The 17,592-nt window shown below is 35.7% G+C and overlaps 1 protein-coding gene across 1 annotated transcript in view; it reads right to left on the reverse strand.

Moving 5' to 3' along the window:
• Positions 1-7,079: 7,079 nt before the first annotated feature.
• The window catches only part of LOC145685227 (uncharacterized), a 101,563-nt gene continuing 91,050 nt past the window's right edge, over positions 7,080-17,592 (reverse strand). The window contains exon 3 of the mRNA XM_081757587.1: positions 7,080-7,157. Within this exon, the coding sequence (XP_081613713.1) occupies positions 7,080-7,157 (78 nt within the window). The remainder of the gene's footprint in view (positions 7,158-17,592) is intronic.

Below are 17,592 nucleotides of genomic sequence, written 5' to 3' on the forward strand. Positions count from 1 at the left end.
TGATGGTTGAAAATATTCATCAAATGATGCTACTTTCTGTAATTTTTCTTAGTGCTTACTGTTTTAAGTACTCTGAAGCAGTAGTGGATCCATCTGAGGATCGATTCATCTCAGTGGCCACGACAGAAACATAATATAAAAAAAAAGCTACCTAGAGAAATACAACAAATCACACACACACACACACATATATATATATATATATCGCAAATAGGTTTATGCAAGGTATTAAACCTTTTCCGCTGTAGAATACACATAGGGAATGAATTTGGACTTAAAGATCATCTGGAGGATTACTATTCATCTCAGCGACCTTGAAAACTAATATGAATTATTGAAAACTAATATGGATTGGACACTAATATCAATTGCTTTCGATTATTTTTACATGTTATCTTTTCACCACTCAACCGTGCCAATGGCAGATAAGCCATTTCTTGGGGCTACAATTTATTTCTTTAAAAAAATATGTTTGTGACCAATAAGATTTTCTGGTTATATTAGTTTAATTCTTAAGAAATGTAGTATATAAAAAGAAAATTTAAGAAAAAATATACAAACCACATTTGAATGTCATATTTTAAAAAAATTCCAAACTATGAAAATAGATAGCATCATTTGAATAACTTATTTGTTTAATATTTTTAATACCTCATACATTTATGTTTATTAGGATCATACAATGACATTTATAAACTTGTACTGTAGTATGTCCATGTGTCCGTTATTCCATACTAAAACTTGAACGAAAGCAAATTTTCAAAATTCTTTCTTTCTTTCTTTCTTTCTTTCTTTTCTTTTTTTCTTTTTTTTTTTTTTTTTGTCAGACAACTAGAGCGATTTTCTCGACCAACTTAATGGAGCCAATCCGTAAACCTCTTTCCGTATATGGAGGGACTTTAACGGTGGCTATCCATATCTCACACATGGATAATGAAAATTTCGCTTGATCCTCTGTATTGTCTTTACCAGAGTTTATTTTTACTATCATTATTGTTTTCCATTTAGAAAATTGATTGCAAACACTCAGAAAAGGTGCCATTTGCAAATTACGAAATTTTTAAAAATAAACTTTTTATTTTAAAAAGTTTATTTTTTCACTAAAAGAATACAGAAATAAACTAAGGAATTGTGTCTAGAAATTATACAGTTGTCATTAAACTAGCTTATATAATTATATACAGGGCCGGATCCAGGTTTTCTTGAAGGGGGTACACCAATAACTACCACTACATTTGATTTAAATTTTTAAGTTTTTAAATGCCTTTAGGCATCTGTGGTGTGAATGAGGAATATTACTTTGTTCAGTGAATCCATTTCCTTCAACCTTCAGAAAATCGACTTCAACTATTGCTTTTGCAAAACAACTTTCTTTTAAGCCTCTAACGGACACATGATAGCAGAAAGTTTCGGAAAATGTTGCTTTTTCTCTGGTAGGTTCTTATTTTAGTTTGTGTACATTTACAATGAAGGGGGGGGGGTGCATGTGCTCCGGTGCACACGGATTATATATGTAAGGGGTTAAAACAGAGGGTTAAACTAATTAAAATTTCTATGTATTCAAGACACGTCAGTGAGAAGGAAAAAAATATGAAATGAAATCTTTACGTTCCACGGTTAGGCTAAAGGAGGCGGTGATAATGAAATAATGAATAAAATGGTGGAATGAAGAAAGTGGGAGGACCCCCAAGAAAACCTACTTACACGGTGTTTGTCCACCATAAAGTTCAGTTGGCGCGAGCTAGAATCGAACCAGGGACCCCAAGCACCCACCAGAGGTGGACGCTCTAACACTGAGTCACCGGTGGCTCTTGAGAAAGATAATAGAACTTTGGGAGAGTAATAACAAAATGATTACCTAATTTTCCTATATTCGATAATATTTACCTTCTTACACATAGAAGTTAATCTGCTTGGTGACTTGAAGCTATACATACGCATATTGTGATAAAATCAGATCAGACTACTAATATTTATATTGATATTTTACCTCTAGGGTTAAGTGGCCCCGCGTAGCGTAGTCACTATAGCTCTCGCCTTTGGTGTGAGCGGTCCCGGCTTTGATTACTGACGGGTGGAAAAGGGTAACAGTTTTCTCAGGCCAGCCACCTGAGTGAGGTTTTCCTCATTCACACCAGACAAATGCCGGGATGGTACCCAATTTAATTGTCTCAGGCCGCTTTCTCCTTTTTCCAGTGCTTTCTTTCTCCCTAATTCCCTGGCCAATGTGATCGCCAAAGAATGTCATCTCTCATACATTAATAGCTAGCATGGACACAGCTACTGAAAGCCCAGAAATCTAATTTATAATCCTAGTCCTAATTCATTAATATTATAGATCTAACATTATAAAGGAAAATGCTAAATTATTTATTTATGCTTGGCTTACATGATTGAAATGTCAAGGTTACCTTTGTTTACTTGAATATTTGATTGCGATTTATTTACTAAACTAAATTGAAGTACGTATATCAGATTCAATAATATACACATAGACCTAATAATGAACATTGCCAAAAATAAGTAAAAAAATAAAATAACAAGAAAAATAAAGTACACGGTATCATTTCCTGCCCCTATACACGAACACATATCACAAAGGAGAAAACATTTACTAAAGCAAGCACTTCACAACTTCATTACTAATTCATGTTCAATTACACACCTACCAGCTCCCGTGTTTACACCATATAACGCGACTGCTTAAGTATATATATACACACACACGATACTACAATTACTGCTTCTATACCTTTAACATATCCACACAATTATACAAGTACTCATACTAGTATTCGTGCACTGCAATATTAGCCCAAAAGTTGCCTGACATTTGTTTGAAGAAGTATTTATGAGTAGTATAGTTCAGATTCAGCAAAAGGCATTGTGAACTGAAAAAAGCAACAACTTGAAAACAGAAATAAATATTGGGAATAAAGTCGATTAAGTAACTGAATTTAAAGATACTATCTCAGCATTCGCCAGTGGAGGACTGAAGTCAGCTAGGGAACCCGTCAGCATAGTTGCCTCATATTCGAATCCAGAACCTCATAACAGCCTAACAAGAACGCTAACCTCACCCATGCTCGCTCAGTGAGATTGTCTTCTTCTTCTTCTTCTTCTTCTTCTTCTTTTTTTTTTTTTTTTTAAACACTTACCAGTATTTCCTCTTTTTCATTACAAATAATTAGAAGATATCACAGATAAAAAGAAAAAGGATGCATGTATAATTGTAATGGAGGGTTTTATTGGTATTGTAGGATTAATTATTTGTTTTTAGAATTAGAATTAGACATATTTCTGGACATTCTTCATTTGTGGCTTCGTAAGGCCGTCACGTATGAGAGATGACATCTTTCGATAATCACACTACCCGGGGAAGTGGAAGAGGAAGAAAGGAATGGGGAATTAAGGAAGCGGACTGGAACTTTTACGTTAGGTACCTTTCCGGCATTTGCCTGGTGTGAATGAGGAAAATCTAGGAAAAACTCACACAGGATGACTAACCTGAAAAAGGCTTTTACACCTTTCCGACCGAGTGGCTATTGTACGAAAATAATAGTAAGGTAACATAGTGTACGGCTTAGTAAAAAGAAATTTTTGAAAACAGCACTCATTAATAATATGAAATACTTGAATCAACTAGTATAACAGAAGATACGAAATCAAGAGAATACTTGTTGGGAAAAAATAACAAATAGATTATGCCATGATCAGGGGCGTCAGTAGAGGCTTCAGGGGAGGTGCCCCTCCCTCAAATTGGAGATTTATATATATTTTAATCAGTAAGACAATAATATACAAATGAAAAACGTGAAACTATTTATAACGAAGAGCGCTCTTTGCCTCTCCCCCCAAGCAAAATTTGAAATTGATGTTGCTAGTCATGATTAGGAAAAATGGTATTGAAATAACTTAAAGAGCGCGACGATTCTCTCTAGGTTACACACTTTCTCAGATTCCAGTCTGGTCCTGGACGAATTTTGTATTCAGTTGAAATATGAAGTCAGGAGTAAAACAGGATATAAGATTGGATGTTGGTTGAAATCTTAAAGATGAGGAGAAAAAATACTAGATTCATTCTGAAATTCAAGTAGAGATACATGCGTAAAATTAGAAGAAATGAGTAGAGGAACCAATGAGGGATGGAAGCAATTCAATATTTTATGTAAACCAAGCTGTAGAAGAAACTGTGTAAAGTATTGGTAAAGTATGAATGGATAAGGTATGAATCAGAGTAGAGTAACTAAAGCAATGACAAAGAAAATGGTGAAAAGAATGATATGAAAAGAGGACACTACCGACGAAAGGAATAGAATGTAGAAGTTGAAGCGACAAATCTAGGGAAGCAAATTATTGAAATATAAAGAGATAGAGGAATTAGAGAGAGAAGGGAAATTCCAACATATGTATCAGGGAATTAGAGCAATGAAAATATGCAGAAGAGAGGAATGATACATTCGACAGTAGAAAATGAGAATGGAAATGTAACTAGCGTGGAAAATTGTTAGATAGATGGAAGGAAAGGATATATTGTACAATTGTGTAGTAGTTGGAACAGATAGCATATTTATGATGTTGAAGATGGGAACCAAGCAAGTGAAGATGACAAAGATTATATAGTACTGAAGAACGAGTCAAGCACTTCGGAACATAAGGAATGGAAAAATAATGGAGGTAGATAACACATCCAAAAAGTTAATCAAGGATTTTGAGGGAGAAAGGAATAGCAGAGTAGCAAATCGACAATAATAACGAAACAAACAAATTCCTTTCTATGTAAGTAGATATCAAGATGTAACATGTAGGTCAAAAATGATGTAGAATCATCGAGATTTCTCACTTGAAATCCAACATGGCCGTCGATCTTAAAATGGCCACTCTTCCAGCTCTCCTTCTCACATTTCTGCAAATAATTTCACTAGTATAAGCATTTCCTAATTTCTTTCTTTTGCTATTCGTAGAGGATGAAATAAGCTTTCAAATGATTGCAAACACTGTGTTTGCTTAACCAACATGGCCGTCCTTTCGTAATATGGCAGCTCTTTCTGTCTGTCCTTCGCTCATATTTGCAAATAGCTTAACCTGTATAAAAGATTTGTATTTTTTTTTCTTTTGTCATCGGCAGAACTTAGCTTTCCAAAGAATATAAACACATATATGTTCTCTTAACCAAATGGCCACCATTTTCCCATGTGTTTGTTTCGGGGGCACCACTGTGTTCTCATTTTTCTCTTGAGAATGTGCTTTCAGAAAGTTTCAAGAGCACTCCCCAATTATGATCTTTTTATATACTGCAGTTGCTTGTACCGTGTCCTACCCATCTGAAGCTGGGTGTATTCATCACATGAGCTTACGATAACTTAGACCACTACTTGTTGAGTACAACCAGTGAATTTTCGTTTTTTCGGAACCCTGAAGAAGGTAACCTCAGATAAGACCGACCGACTGTGTCATTCGTATGCATCTACTTCACGTAAGTCTATTCCCAAGATTTCCCAAACATTTAGTGTTGTTGCATCTGACTACTTAAAATCCTCTCAACCATTGATACAGCTCACAGATGACGAGAAGAACCCTAAAACAGGGGTAGCGTGGAAAGGTCAGCGACACGGTCAAGTCCATTTTCGGTTTTTGAGGTGTGGTCTGCTACTCCGGGTAGATATATGTGTGCTATTCCGTGGTGTCATTTGAAACCCCCGTGCGAAAAGTGGACGAGCCCATACCTACGTCACACTACTACTGCTATGGCTCTTCTCGTCATCTGTGAGCTGTATCTGACATATTTCAGGTGTATTTCTCCCAAAACCATGAAACAATAGACATATACTGCTGCTGAGCTTAACTACCTTCACCCTTTCACTTAAGAAAATAGAAAATCCTGGTCAGTTATCGCTCAGCATAAAGGAATTTCTCATCCACAGTTAGTAATAGGCATGTTACCTCTCTTCAATGAGGACTCAAAATCGGTCGTAATGATGACATATGGCTTGGATAAGATTACGGATGCAACCGTGATTTTTAATCCTGGCTAGTCATCTGTAGTATGCATGGATCAGCCACTACATGCAGTAGTAAAATCTATTCAGTGTAACTGAGCTGGCAGATGTGGAGAAGAAAAAAGTTCATTATGATTGGGACCAATGAGCAAGATTTCCTGAAAGTATTTGGACGGGAGTAACTGGACCGATGTTCTTATGGAGGTCAATATCACAGCTAGTAGAATTGCTGAAGCTTATATGAAAGTATGTCACATTACCAGATCCAGGTTGACCCATCAGATCGCCGCTCTTTTGTATCAACCAATGCAAAATACACATCAGATGGAATTGTCTGATGGAATGATAGAGTGGCAGTTGCAGAAATCTGCTAACCTTGAACAAAGGCGAAATGTGACAGATTTGATTTTTCTCCATAAAATAGTACAAAACGAATTTAATTGTACGGATCTCATATCAACATTAAATTTTCGTGTCCCGACACTTAAAACTCGTGCTAATAACTCTGGTCTGTTTTATTGCAAAAAAGCAAGGACCAACGTATTATTGAAATCACCAATTTGCAGAATGTGTTCTACTTATAACAAAATATGTATCAAACACAAAGAAATTGACATCTGCAATATGAACTCTATGTTTAAGAAAACTGTTGTAAATGTATTATGTAATACACCAACACTATCATTGGTCTTATGCTTGTTGTGTTGATGGCAAATAAATAAATAAATAAATAAATATTCTCACATGTTTAGACATAGGAGATATTTCTACTCACGTAGATATCTCTTAGTTTCTTAGAACGCATCGGGCAGCTAATTTTCAACTGTGTAAAGGGTCCCTCAGTGAACTCATTCCTTGAGTTTTCGTCTATGACCGTCATAACTACGTACGTTGTCTCTGCGCTTATCCAAGAAATCTCCATCAATTACAACAGAAACAAGCTGATTTAAAAAGAAGCATAGATTCCAGAAACGTTGTTTTGAGGGGAAAACATAAGGCACTTTATTCAATCAGACTGGACCAAGCACATGAGTAGAACAACGTTATAGGCAAAGGTGACGGTGGTGCAATTGGCTTACTTCAAAATGTAGCAGCCAATTGGTTGTTGGTTGTTGGTTGGCTGGTTCCAAAATCATGCGCTTTCTTATCGACTTCAACCTGTCAGAATATGAAAATGAAAATGATATGAATGAGGCTATCATAGCAACAATTCATTTCAAACTCATATCTTCAGAAAAGCTGAAACATTTTTGAAACTGGAAATGAACTATGCAGAATTATACAGAAAATGAACTACACAGAATAGTTATGTATAGCCGGTGTGATAAGAGTTTAAGAAATCTGGAAGAAGCACTTCGAAGCTTTCCTGAGAAACCGAATAAAGTAATCAACATTTTGAACTATAAGTCTCCCTGCTGACTATAGGATTTGTTTAGTTTCTCTGTTGACAAAGCTTGTAAATATAAATAAATGAATCAGTTAATCAATCAGAAAGGGCTTGGTTTAAAGGAGATTGACTATGACATCAGGACCTGACGTCATGTAGGCTTGGAACACTAACTCCCAAGAGTGTACCATTGAATTGTTTTTGAGGAGCTCAGGACTTTTTCGAGAGGCAGGATTTTCTACGTACTAAATGAAAACTATTTTTTTTTTTTCAGAAAATGAAAACATTCATAACCTACAATCCATACATGCGTATAATAATAACAATAATAAAGTACAGTTTCATGCGTTTAGTGTGCTACCTTATTGAAACATGTATCATGAGAGTACATGAAGTTAGAATCACTGGTAGGAAATGTACTAGTAAACAATTCATAAGAAAACAAAATTGTTTATGGAAGTCCACTTGAAATTGAATTGAATCTCTATCTTTACGTCCCGCGTTAGGCTAAAGGAGACGGATGATTAATTAAGGTGAATGATAATTAAATAATTTGTGGAATGAGAATGCGGGAGGAAGTGGAAGAACCCCAAGAAAACCCAATTACGCCTACCACAAACTTAGTTGGCCTGGGATTGAACCAGGTATCCTTATCACCAAAGATGAGTGCTTTACCGCTGTGTCAGCTTGCTCCTTGGAAGTACAGAAAGTAATTATAGAAGAAACAAAATCCAACTTAGACATTGTTATGCAATAATATGGTAATAAATCGTGTATATCCAGTTAGGCAAATGAGAATAACAAAGAAGATAATTAAATTAATTTGTTTTAATGACGTGTTTGACGTGGTTCAAAATTTTTTTTTAAATATATTTCTTTCATATTCTATTATAAGCATTCGTAATTTGCTTAAAGGGGATTCATGAACACATGACAGGCAGTGGCGGATCCAAGGGGAGAGCAGTGGAAGCGACGCCCGAAAAGGCATCCTCACTGTTTAGCATCACATCACAATTATTGTAGCATATCATATAAAATCTACCAACAAAGCTTGTATATCATTTTTTATATTATGTGTTGAAAATTTATATTGAAGCTACTAATATAAAAAGTGCACTATTCTATACAATTTTGACGTAAAACAATGTACTTCGAATCTACGTTCATCGCTCAGAAGGCGATCCGGACCTTCTAAATGACCCTTCTGAACCGCATGTGGCACGTTGGACACCCATCCCCCCGTAGTTACACTCCTGAGTACTTCGCGGCTAAATACTGTACAGTACACCAGCTCAATGATGGAGCACTCACATCTGGAACACAGAAGAATTAGCCTACATACATTGACTGATTTTCTTTTTTCATAACATCCATTCATTCTGAAATTTATTCATCTCCCACATTATTTCATCATCACTAATTTGTGTATCTCATCGCTGCATTTATCCCACTTTCCATTTCATTTCAATTCGATATTTCTTTCCGTTTTATAATTCTTTTAAACACAATTCACTTGTACTTCTCATTATGTTTAGTGGTTTACATTGCAAGATTGTGGTACGCAAAACTAAAATATTCATTCATTGAAAGAGATAGTTATTTTGAACAAGCTATTGTTGCCCATACAGTAACCATGTTTTTCTTGAATGATTTAGTGTTATGAATCATTTCCGCTTCAACTCTTTTTTCCTAGAATCCACCTGACTTGGATTCTGTGTTTAAATAGGCGGGCTGTGCCACTTTCTTATCAATTTTTATGCTTACACCTGTACTAATCCAACAGCTACTGTTATACCCCCGGGGTTAGAACAACCCAGAAACATTAGCGGAGCAGAAAGCATGTTTCAGTGTTTACAAATCGTGTGACTAAACCAATATCTCTTCATCTGGCGGTCAAAACTGACCCAACAAAGCTTATCGATATATATATTGTCAAAATTTCTGTCAAGTGTTGTATCTTTGAAAATGGGCCTTCTACCTACCTCTTTACGTCCAATACAGTGGCATTGCCTTTACGTATTTTTGTTGATCCCTCCCTCAAAATTGTCGCTGTTTGACACCAAAAGATGCAGCTGGATGGAATGACGGATAGGGGATGATGGCTTTTTGGAGACATGTGGGGCAACTTCTGAGGTATCTCAGCAGGAAGCTGCAAAGCCTTTTTGGAGTTCTTGGTCTTGGGAAGAGGGGGTGGGAAAAAACCAGGTTAAACACACGTGGTCCGGAACATGCCGATAGAGATTTAAACAGGAAACCGCACCAAGAACGCAAAAGGAACCAGACAACTAACATTGGCGTCATGTGTGTATGTATGGATATATGTCTTGTGCCCTCTGGCTCCTGTATATGTTTGTATAGATGTCATTTTCATCATATAGCACCCAAACCGGACATTTTTTTAGTACTCACGTATTCATTCAAAATCAAAGAATATTTTTTAAATATAAAAATGAATAAATAAAATATGTTCGTTACGAAGTTAATGTTAAATAGCCATGAAGATTGGCGTGCGTTATGCGTACAGTAGATATACATTTTTTATACCCTTTTGTTAAAGTTACGTGAATGGAAGACATACATGGTTGTGCGAGAAGCAAGGTCGGGCAAAACCCCTTTCGGTTACCATAAAACCTTATGAATGGCTGGTTCTAGGTTATGCATGGCCATTCTTCATACATAACAGGACGCTCCTACTAGTTCACCACCCTGCCTTGGTTCGACTTGATGGAACATGGAACTTGAAAATAACAGTGTTGCCAAAGCTACTTGCACGAAGTTTCTTCTCCTCATCAAAAGAAATATTTAACCCCTTTCCTGGCGCTCACACAATGTGTAAATTTTCCATAATGCGTTTTACAACATTGCATGTTAATGTATTTTATTTTGAAACAACGAAGAAAGAATCTCAATTCCAGTAAGAATTCGCTGTTCAAGATTCATGTTTGAAAGTATATTCTAACGCCTTTGAAAGTCAATAATATTACTAATGTAGCGTGTGCAAAGTGGCACGTTGAACCTATAAAAAAAAAAAAAAAAAATGTCCTGCAAAATGCAATGAAATGTTTAGTTTTACGCCCCTACATTTGTGCTTTAGGCTGAAACCGATTATTAATGAAAGTGAAATAAAGATTAGTGGAACGAAAATGTGGGAGGAAACTGGAGAACCCCTCGAAAAACAACTGCGGATACGATGATGTCCATCACAAAACTCAGTATCCTAGCCTGGGAACGAATCAGGAACCCCTCGCACAAAAAATGAGCACTCTATCACTGAACCAATCATGTTCCTGAAGTGCCTTACGAAAGGGGAAGTCTTTCTCGTATAATGTTTCTATATATTTTGTTTCATTTCCCGAGGAGAGATCGAGTGTTTTATTGGTTGTCAATTGTTGTTTGATTAGAGTTTGAACTTCTTTCTCACGTCAGCATGTAAGGCTGAGATGCAAAAAGTCGGTTTGTTTGTTTATTTGATTTTAAATGGAAATTTTATCTTTTTTGATTTTTTATTTTCTTATTCAAGTTCCATCTTCGTATTCCTATATTGGACTCTACATTTTTTTAAAGTTTATTTACAACGTTCGTTACTTATGAGTACTATGTTCAGTCAGAAGGATGGTTATCTTCATTGGTTTTCGAACTAGCATTTCATTGGAGGCCAGCAAGCGTGAATTATGCAACCCAACATACCACGATAGCCATGCTGGTTGCCTATCTATCATATCAAGTTCCTGAAAGTTATACATCTTTTCATGTGCGTTGTACAGGTTGTCTAAATTCAAATTGACATACAAGAAAAAAAAAAGATCTTTAACCAAGAAGCTGATACAAATCTAGTTTTGTTTTAGTATATAATTTTGCTTAGAGTTCGTTCTCCATTCGAAAAACACCTTATCATAAAAGTTTAAGATATTCTATTAAAACTTAATACAGTTCAATTTACAAAATTGAAGCCATGAACGGCCTTTTTGAGTATGATGCTCCTTTAATAACTGTACAAGTTTATTCCTTACACAATTTATTCTTTCTTTAGTGTTATATCATGTCAATATATTTGAAACACGAAAATTGGGTGTAGCGTTTTTAACTTTGTCTCCCTCGAATTTTAACAGACTCAACAAATGTATAGATAGATACACTGGTTCCGCGTAACCTTCAACATAAATTGAAGACTCGCTGTAGAAAACAATGTAAGTGCCAAAAACAGTAGTTACTTTAACAGTAGAGACAAATTGTGCTCAAGCTTCACAAAATAGAACATACTATTGTTTCGAACTACAACCTAGCATATAGCCAAGTCTGAAAAACCTCAGGCATAAACGTATTTTTTAAAAAAATAAAATAAGTTTAACAATTTCAAGGTGGCGCTTACATTGTTTTCTACAGCGAATCTTCAATTGTGTCTTTAGCTCCAAAAACGCAACTAACTGAAGGTGTAGTTGAAGCATATATTCTAAACAATAATTTTGTTCCACTAACTATTACATTTTCAGAACAATTGAGGTGATCAGAGTACAAGAGAATCAAACCCAAGTACCAAGGCTACGACAAAAAGAGACAAAGTTTATACGAAACATCTGTTAACAATGTTTTTCTTTTTTTTAATTTTCTTTTCTTTTTTTTTTCATTATCCAAATTTTTACAATCTCTGGATAAATCTTTTAACCTCTGAAATGAGCTTCAGATACCTTAAAGAATAAATGTGTCCAAAACGACCAAAAAAGTCAATTTGATTCCTTTGTGTATTAATCACGCCAATTATTGCTATCATCATTAAATTTTCACTAAAAAACATTTTTGTCGTTGAACATTACTCTTACAGCTCTACAAACAATTCTTTCGAACTATAAACCCTATTTCATCCACCGATTTGTTCTTTTTTTTTGCTATCAAGTGATCGATTACTGTATTTTAGATTATCGATTCCCCCCTCCCCCCGTTAGAATGCAGTATTTAAATGTTTTATTCTTCGTGTTATAACGGGAAAAGAAAATAATGAAAAGTACTGCTATTTTCTTATTCAAAATGAAATGTTCAAAAAAAAAAAAAAAAGCCCAAAATTTTACAAAAAAAAAGAAAAAAGCCATAGAAGAAATTTCACTTCAGTTTCCTTTCTTCCAAAAAAGTTTTTTTTTTTTTTTTTAATTTTAGAGCCCTTGCATCTGTATGTAAGGTTATAAGAAAGCCTGATGCGAATCACACATACCCAGTGTTTTTTTTCAGACATATTTTTTTTTTTGGGGGGGGGGCACTGCCTTTCTCCCGGAGCTTTGAGAGTGCCCCCGGAGGATACCAAAATAATACATCCATAATATAATAATAAATAGAATAGTACCAGCAGTGCCCCCCGGAACACTAAATGTGATCCCCCCACTGCACATACCATCACCGGGAAGAATCACTGCACATACCATCACTGGGAATCGAACTCGGGAAGCAACGCAAAAGAAGAACACGTCTCCTACTTTTCTTCTTCTTGACCGCGGTGGCTCAGTGGTAAAGCGTTCACCTGTGTTGCATGGGGTCCTTGGTTCGCTCTCAGATGAACTTTGTGATGAACAAACACCGTGTGCGTGGGTGTCCTTGGGGTTATTCCGTTTCCTTGCACTTCATCCCTCCATTTCATTCATTTTTTATAATCACTGTCTCCTTTAGTCTAACCAGAATAATCGTGGGACTAAAACTTAAAAAATCCATTTAATTTCTTCTTCTTCTTCTTCTTCTTCTTCTTCTTCTTATTATTATTATTATTATTATTATTATTATTATTATTATTATTATTATTACTATTATTATTATTATTATTATTTATTTTATTATTTATTTATTTATTTATTTATTGAACCACAAAAAACTTAGTTTGGCTTTAAAATAAAATGTGGCCAGTACATCGACTATCTTGCCATTAACTAACGCAGTGATTCAAAATTGGTGTGTCACCCAGTCTCATAGTGTTTGTGGCGAAATTTTGCAATTTGAAAATCGTGAAGCACTTAATAATAATTAGTTAAAATAAATTCTGAGACAAACTGTATCAGTCAACGCCCCCAGCGGCAGCAATAATGCTGAGTCCTAGAATCACTACTTCATAGAAATTTTTAACCATACGTTATTATAATTCATGTTATTTTAATAAAAAAAAAAAAAAAAATACCAAGTAAGTTTGTTGTGATGTGGCCTTTCAGTAAAGTGTGTTGTCAGTGAGAAAAGGTTGGAAACCAATGGACTAACCTATAGGCCACTGCGTGCTTTTTTAATTTTTTAAAATTTTTAATCTAGTAACTTCCACTTGTTTTGAATACACTGGGTCAATGCAGAAAACCTTACCTACTAAGAAATGAAACGAAAGCTTTAAGTTTAACGTCCCACGATTATGTGTTAGGCTAAGGAAGACGATGATTAAAGCAAGTGAATGATGATGGAAGAATCGGTGGAATGAGAAAGTGGGAGGAAACGGGAGGACTGCGAGAAAACCTACGAGCACGATGTTGTCCACCACAAACTTACTTGGTCTGGGATCGAAGCAGAGACCCCACGCACTAATGTTATGTCCCACAATTATGCTCTTTAGGCTGAAAGAGACGGGCAATTAATGGAAATGTAAATGATAACTAGATAAAAACACATGGGTAGGCCTACGTCACCACAAACTTCCATTGCTTGGGATGCAATCTTTACTTACTGCGAATGAAACACAGCCCTATTCGTACCGAAGGTATGATTAATTACTTGTTAGACCATATACGGACTTACAGTCGTAATAAATAAATTATATTAAATGTCATTTGGAACTTTTCGAAGAAAGTCCAGACATCTTTGAACTTATCTAACCCTCTGTGTCATTTCTATTAATAAAACAGAAAACTACGTGTTATTGTGTTCATTTTGTGAAATAAGCGGATGGCTACATTGAGTGAACATGCAAAGATTTTTCCTTACGGGCCTTTTGGCCTGAAGCAAATATAATTTCCATGCTACCTTCATGCAGCATGATTCTGTCCAATAGATGACATTTTTATAGAGAAACCGACAAATCAGGGCAGGGCTTCTATATAGAGGATCGCTCTTCTCTTGTTGTTGTGTATCGCCCAAGGGTAAAAAGGGAACTTTTCCCTGACATTGAATAAACGCCGTCTTAACTTGGTTGGAAGCACAACCGACGGAGAAGGGAGGGAACGATCGAGGTGCACGACCCAACTTCCACAGGTGCAGGCGCAAAAGATATCCTTTAAAAATACTTACTTCATGCACCGCAAAACATTGCTCACGAAGCTAAGCCGCACCAAGGTTAACTAACATATCATGATTCATTTTTATGATATATATAGTGTCATCCTTCTGGGTATGGCTGGATGACTGGCCGAGTTAAGTCCTATTCTTGATTTCGATTAGAAAGTGAGACAGTATATTTTATCGGATTACCTTTCGGCAAGTTTACTCATTCACTGTGTTTCAAATGGGGGCGTCCATTTCGTGTATTTCATAGTTATGGACAAAAAATAAAACTTGCCTTAATTTTAATGACATCATCTTGAACTTTTTTAAAATAAGACTGCACGCTTCGTAGAGTCTGGTAATAATTACTTGATTACTAGCAGGAATAACAAATATTAAAATCTCCAAACAAGCTGTCACATATAGTTAAAATCATTTATTTATTTATTCCGAGAAACGAACACTATAGGTAAAGATACTCACTTACAATATTCACAAAAACAGATAAACACAACAACAGTAGAACAAACAGACAAGTGATAATTTTAATGAGTGGTTAATCATTGATTCTGGCACTTAAAGAATTTACTACTTTTTTAAATTTAGTGAAGGACATTCTGAATATATCAATACTTGGATCAACCACACACAGTTTGTTGTAGAAGTCACACACGCTCCAAATAGGTGAGCTTTTCATCATATTTGTTCTACAGTGAAATAAGCCAGCTTTTGGACGTCTTCTAACGTTGGGAACTTTAAATTTCAGAAGTTCAAGTAATTGCGACACTTGGATTTTGTTATCTAAAATTTTATATAGAAGGAAGAGTAACCGAACTTTTCTTCTGCTGTCGAGGGATACAATATTCAGTATATTATGATAGCCAGATTAAAAAGAAAAAAAATATATATAAAACGAAGCGAACTTTTTTAGTTCTACGTTTCACGATTATAGCTTTTAGTCTAAATCAGACATATTAATTTAAGTGAATGATTATGAAAGAACTTATGGAATGATAATGAGGGAGGAAACGGTAGAAACTTCGAAAAAATCCACGGAAACGATGTTGTCCATCACAAATTCAAAGCTCTGAGATAAAACAAGGAACCTCTCGCACTAGAGGTGAGCGTTCTACTACTGAGCACCTGTGCCTCCAAAACATTGATGAAACGGTCAGGATCAAAGACGTACTTAGTAACACCATACCTACTTACAATGAACTACTAGGCTCTATAATTGGAACATTACGAATATCAAGTAATTTTGTTCGAATTATTTATGGTAGGTTTAGGGTTCGATATCTGAGCTCTGAGGATTCGTTCGATATCTGAGTTGTTATGTAGTGCAGTGAGCAAAACAAGAAACAAACAAACAAAAAGTAAGAAATTCGACGATTTGAAAAAAATCTATGGCAATTTAAATTTACTGACATGAGCGCTATAAGACAGAGAAATCATTTGTCCTTCTCCCTAACTTTCTAAAACCTTATATAATTTCATTTCAAAGATTTTGTTTCTTCAAGAATTTATAAACTATTGCAATACTATTTGTTATATTATTTAATAATATAACAAATAGTATTGCAATAGTTTATAAATTTAAATGTAATAATTCATAATCGTTATGATGTTATTTTCGCCTGCCTTCGAAATCAATGATAGGAGTACTCAAAATTAATGATCAATACTCTCATGAGTATTAATTACCGTACATTTGTAGTTTATATATAACTCAGTGATAGAACAGGTCACGAAATTGGTCGTCGTGACCTGCAACCCGGAAAACTTAGAGGCAGTCAGACTCATGATACATCAGGCCCGGTCGGTGACTCGGCCTGACCGGTTATGACCCAGAATCCTGTATGGCGCAGGGACGACGAAACACTCTCATACAAATGACATTATGAATGAATTCTCTCCTTTCTTTCTGTCTTCTCACTAAGTCTATAACCTTTCTCGCTTGTTGTTGGTGCCTGTTGGCGTGGTTCAATTAAAACTTGACCCACCACCCACCGCGGCCCACGACCCACTGACCCACCACCCACCGTGATCCATGACCCACCATGACCCACCACCCACCGTGACCCACTCTGACCCACCGTGACCCAGCACCCACCATGAACCACTCTCATCCACTGTGACCTACTCTGACTCACCAAAATCCATCGTCATCAACTTTGAACACGATCCACGGCCTCTTCTGTACTGACTAAAGAGTTTACACTTGTAATAAAACAAGACTGAAATTGTCACTAATCGGAGTCTGAATTTCTAGTCAATCGCCCAAACACCACTCTGTTACAATAACGATGGATCTGACCTTTACAATATCAAATGGTAAAGTGTTTATCAGTGAGGAAATTGAAGCACTTCGAGGCGGGGGGAAATTAGTGTGTGCCTAAAATATACTTGTACTAAGAGAGTATTCTTGCAAGTGTTAATTTATGAACGCATTCCAAAAGAAACTTTTATTCACAGGAAAATACCCCTGTACAATATGGAAAAGGTTATGGTTTCTCAGTTCACAGTATTTTTCTCACTAAAGACTTGAAAAATCAGTTTTTCATAGTGTATAAATGTGGTTGGGTACCCTCTGTGAGAGCATCTCCATAAAGTATGCTCATAATTGTAATTTGTGTAATCGCTAAAACACCACGTTGTACAAATATTCATAATTGCAATTATTATGAATATTTATTCAAAGTAGTTTACCTAAAGCAAAGAAGAGACATTAAAAATTAGGTACAAAGTTGAATAACAAAAATAAGCCATTGGTAATACAAGTATACATTTTCCATAACTCGTAATTTGCCACCTTAAAACAAATCTGAAATCGTTTTATTTCCTGTTGGCCTCCGGAACTTTTTCGTGGTAAATCATCCGCAGCGAAATGATGTCCGTCCTTCAGCCAAGAAATAACTAGCTTGTCTACTTTGAGCTTGTTTAGCGGTGGGCCATTAACATTGATGAACAACAAGTTAGACAATGTTTGAGTAC

This window comes from Thermobia domestica, chromosome 5 (genome assembly GCF_964235325.1).
Source record: "Thermobia domestica chromosome 5, izTheDome1.hap1.1, whole genome shotgun sequence".
Classification (NCBI taxonomy): domain Eukaryota; kingdom Metazoa; phylum Arthropoda; class Insecta; order Zygentoma; family Lepismatidae; genus Thermobia; species Thermobia domestica.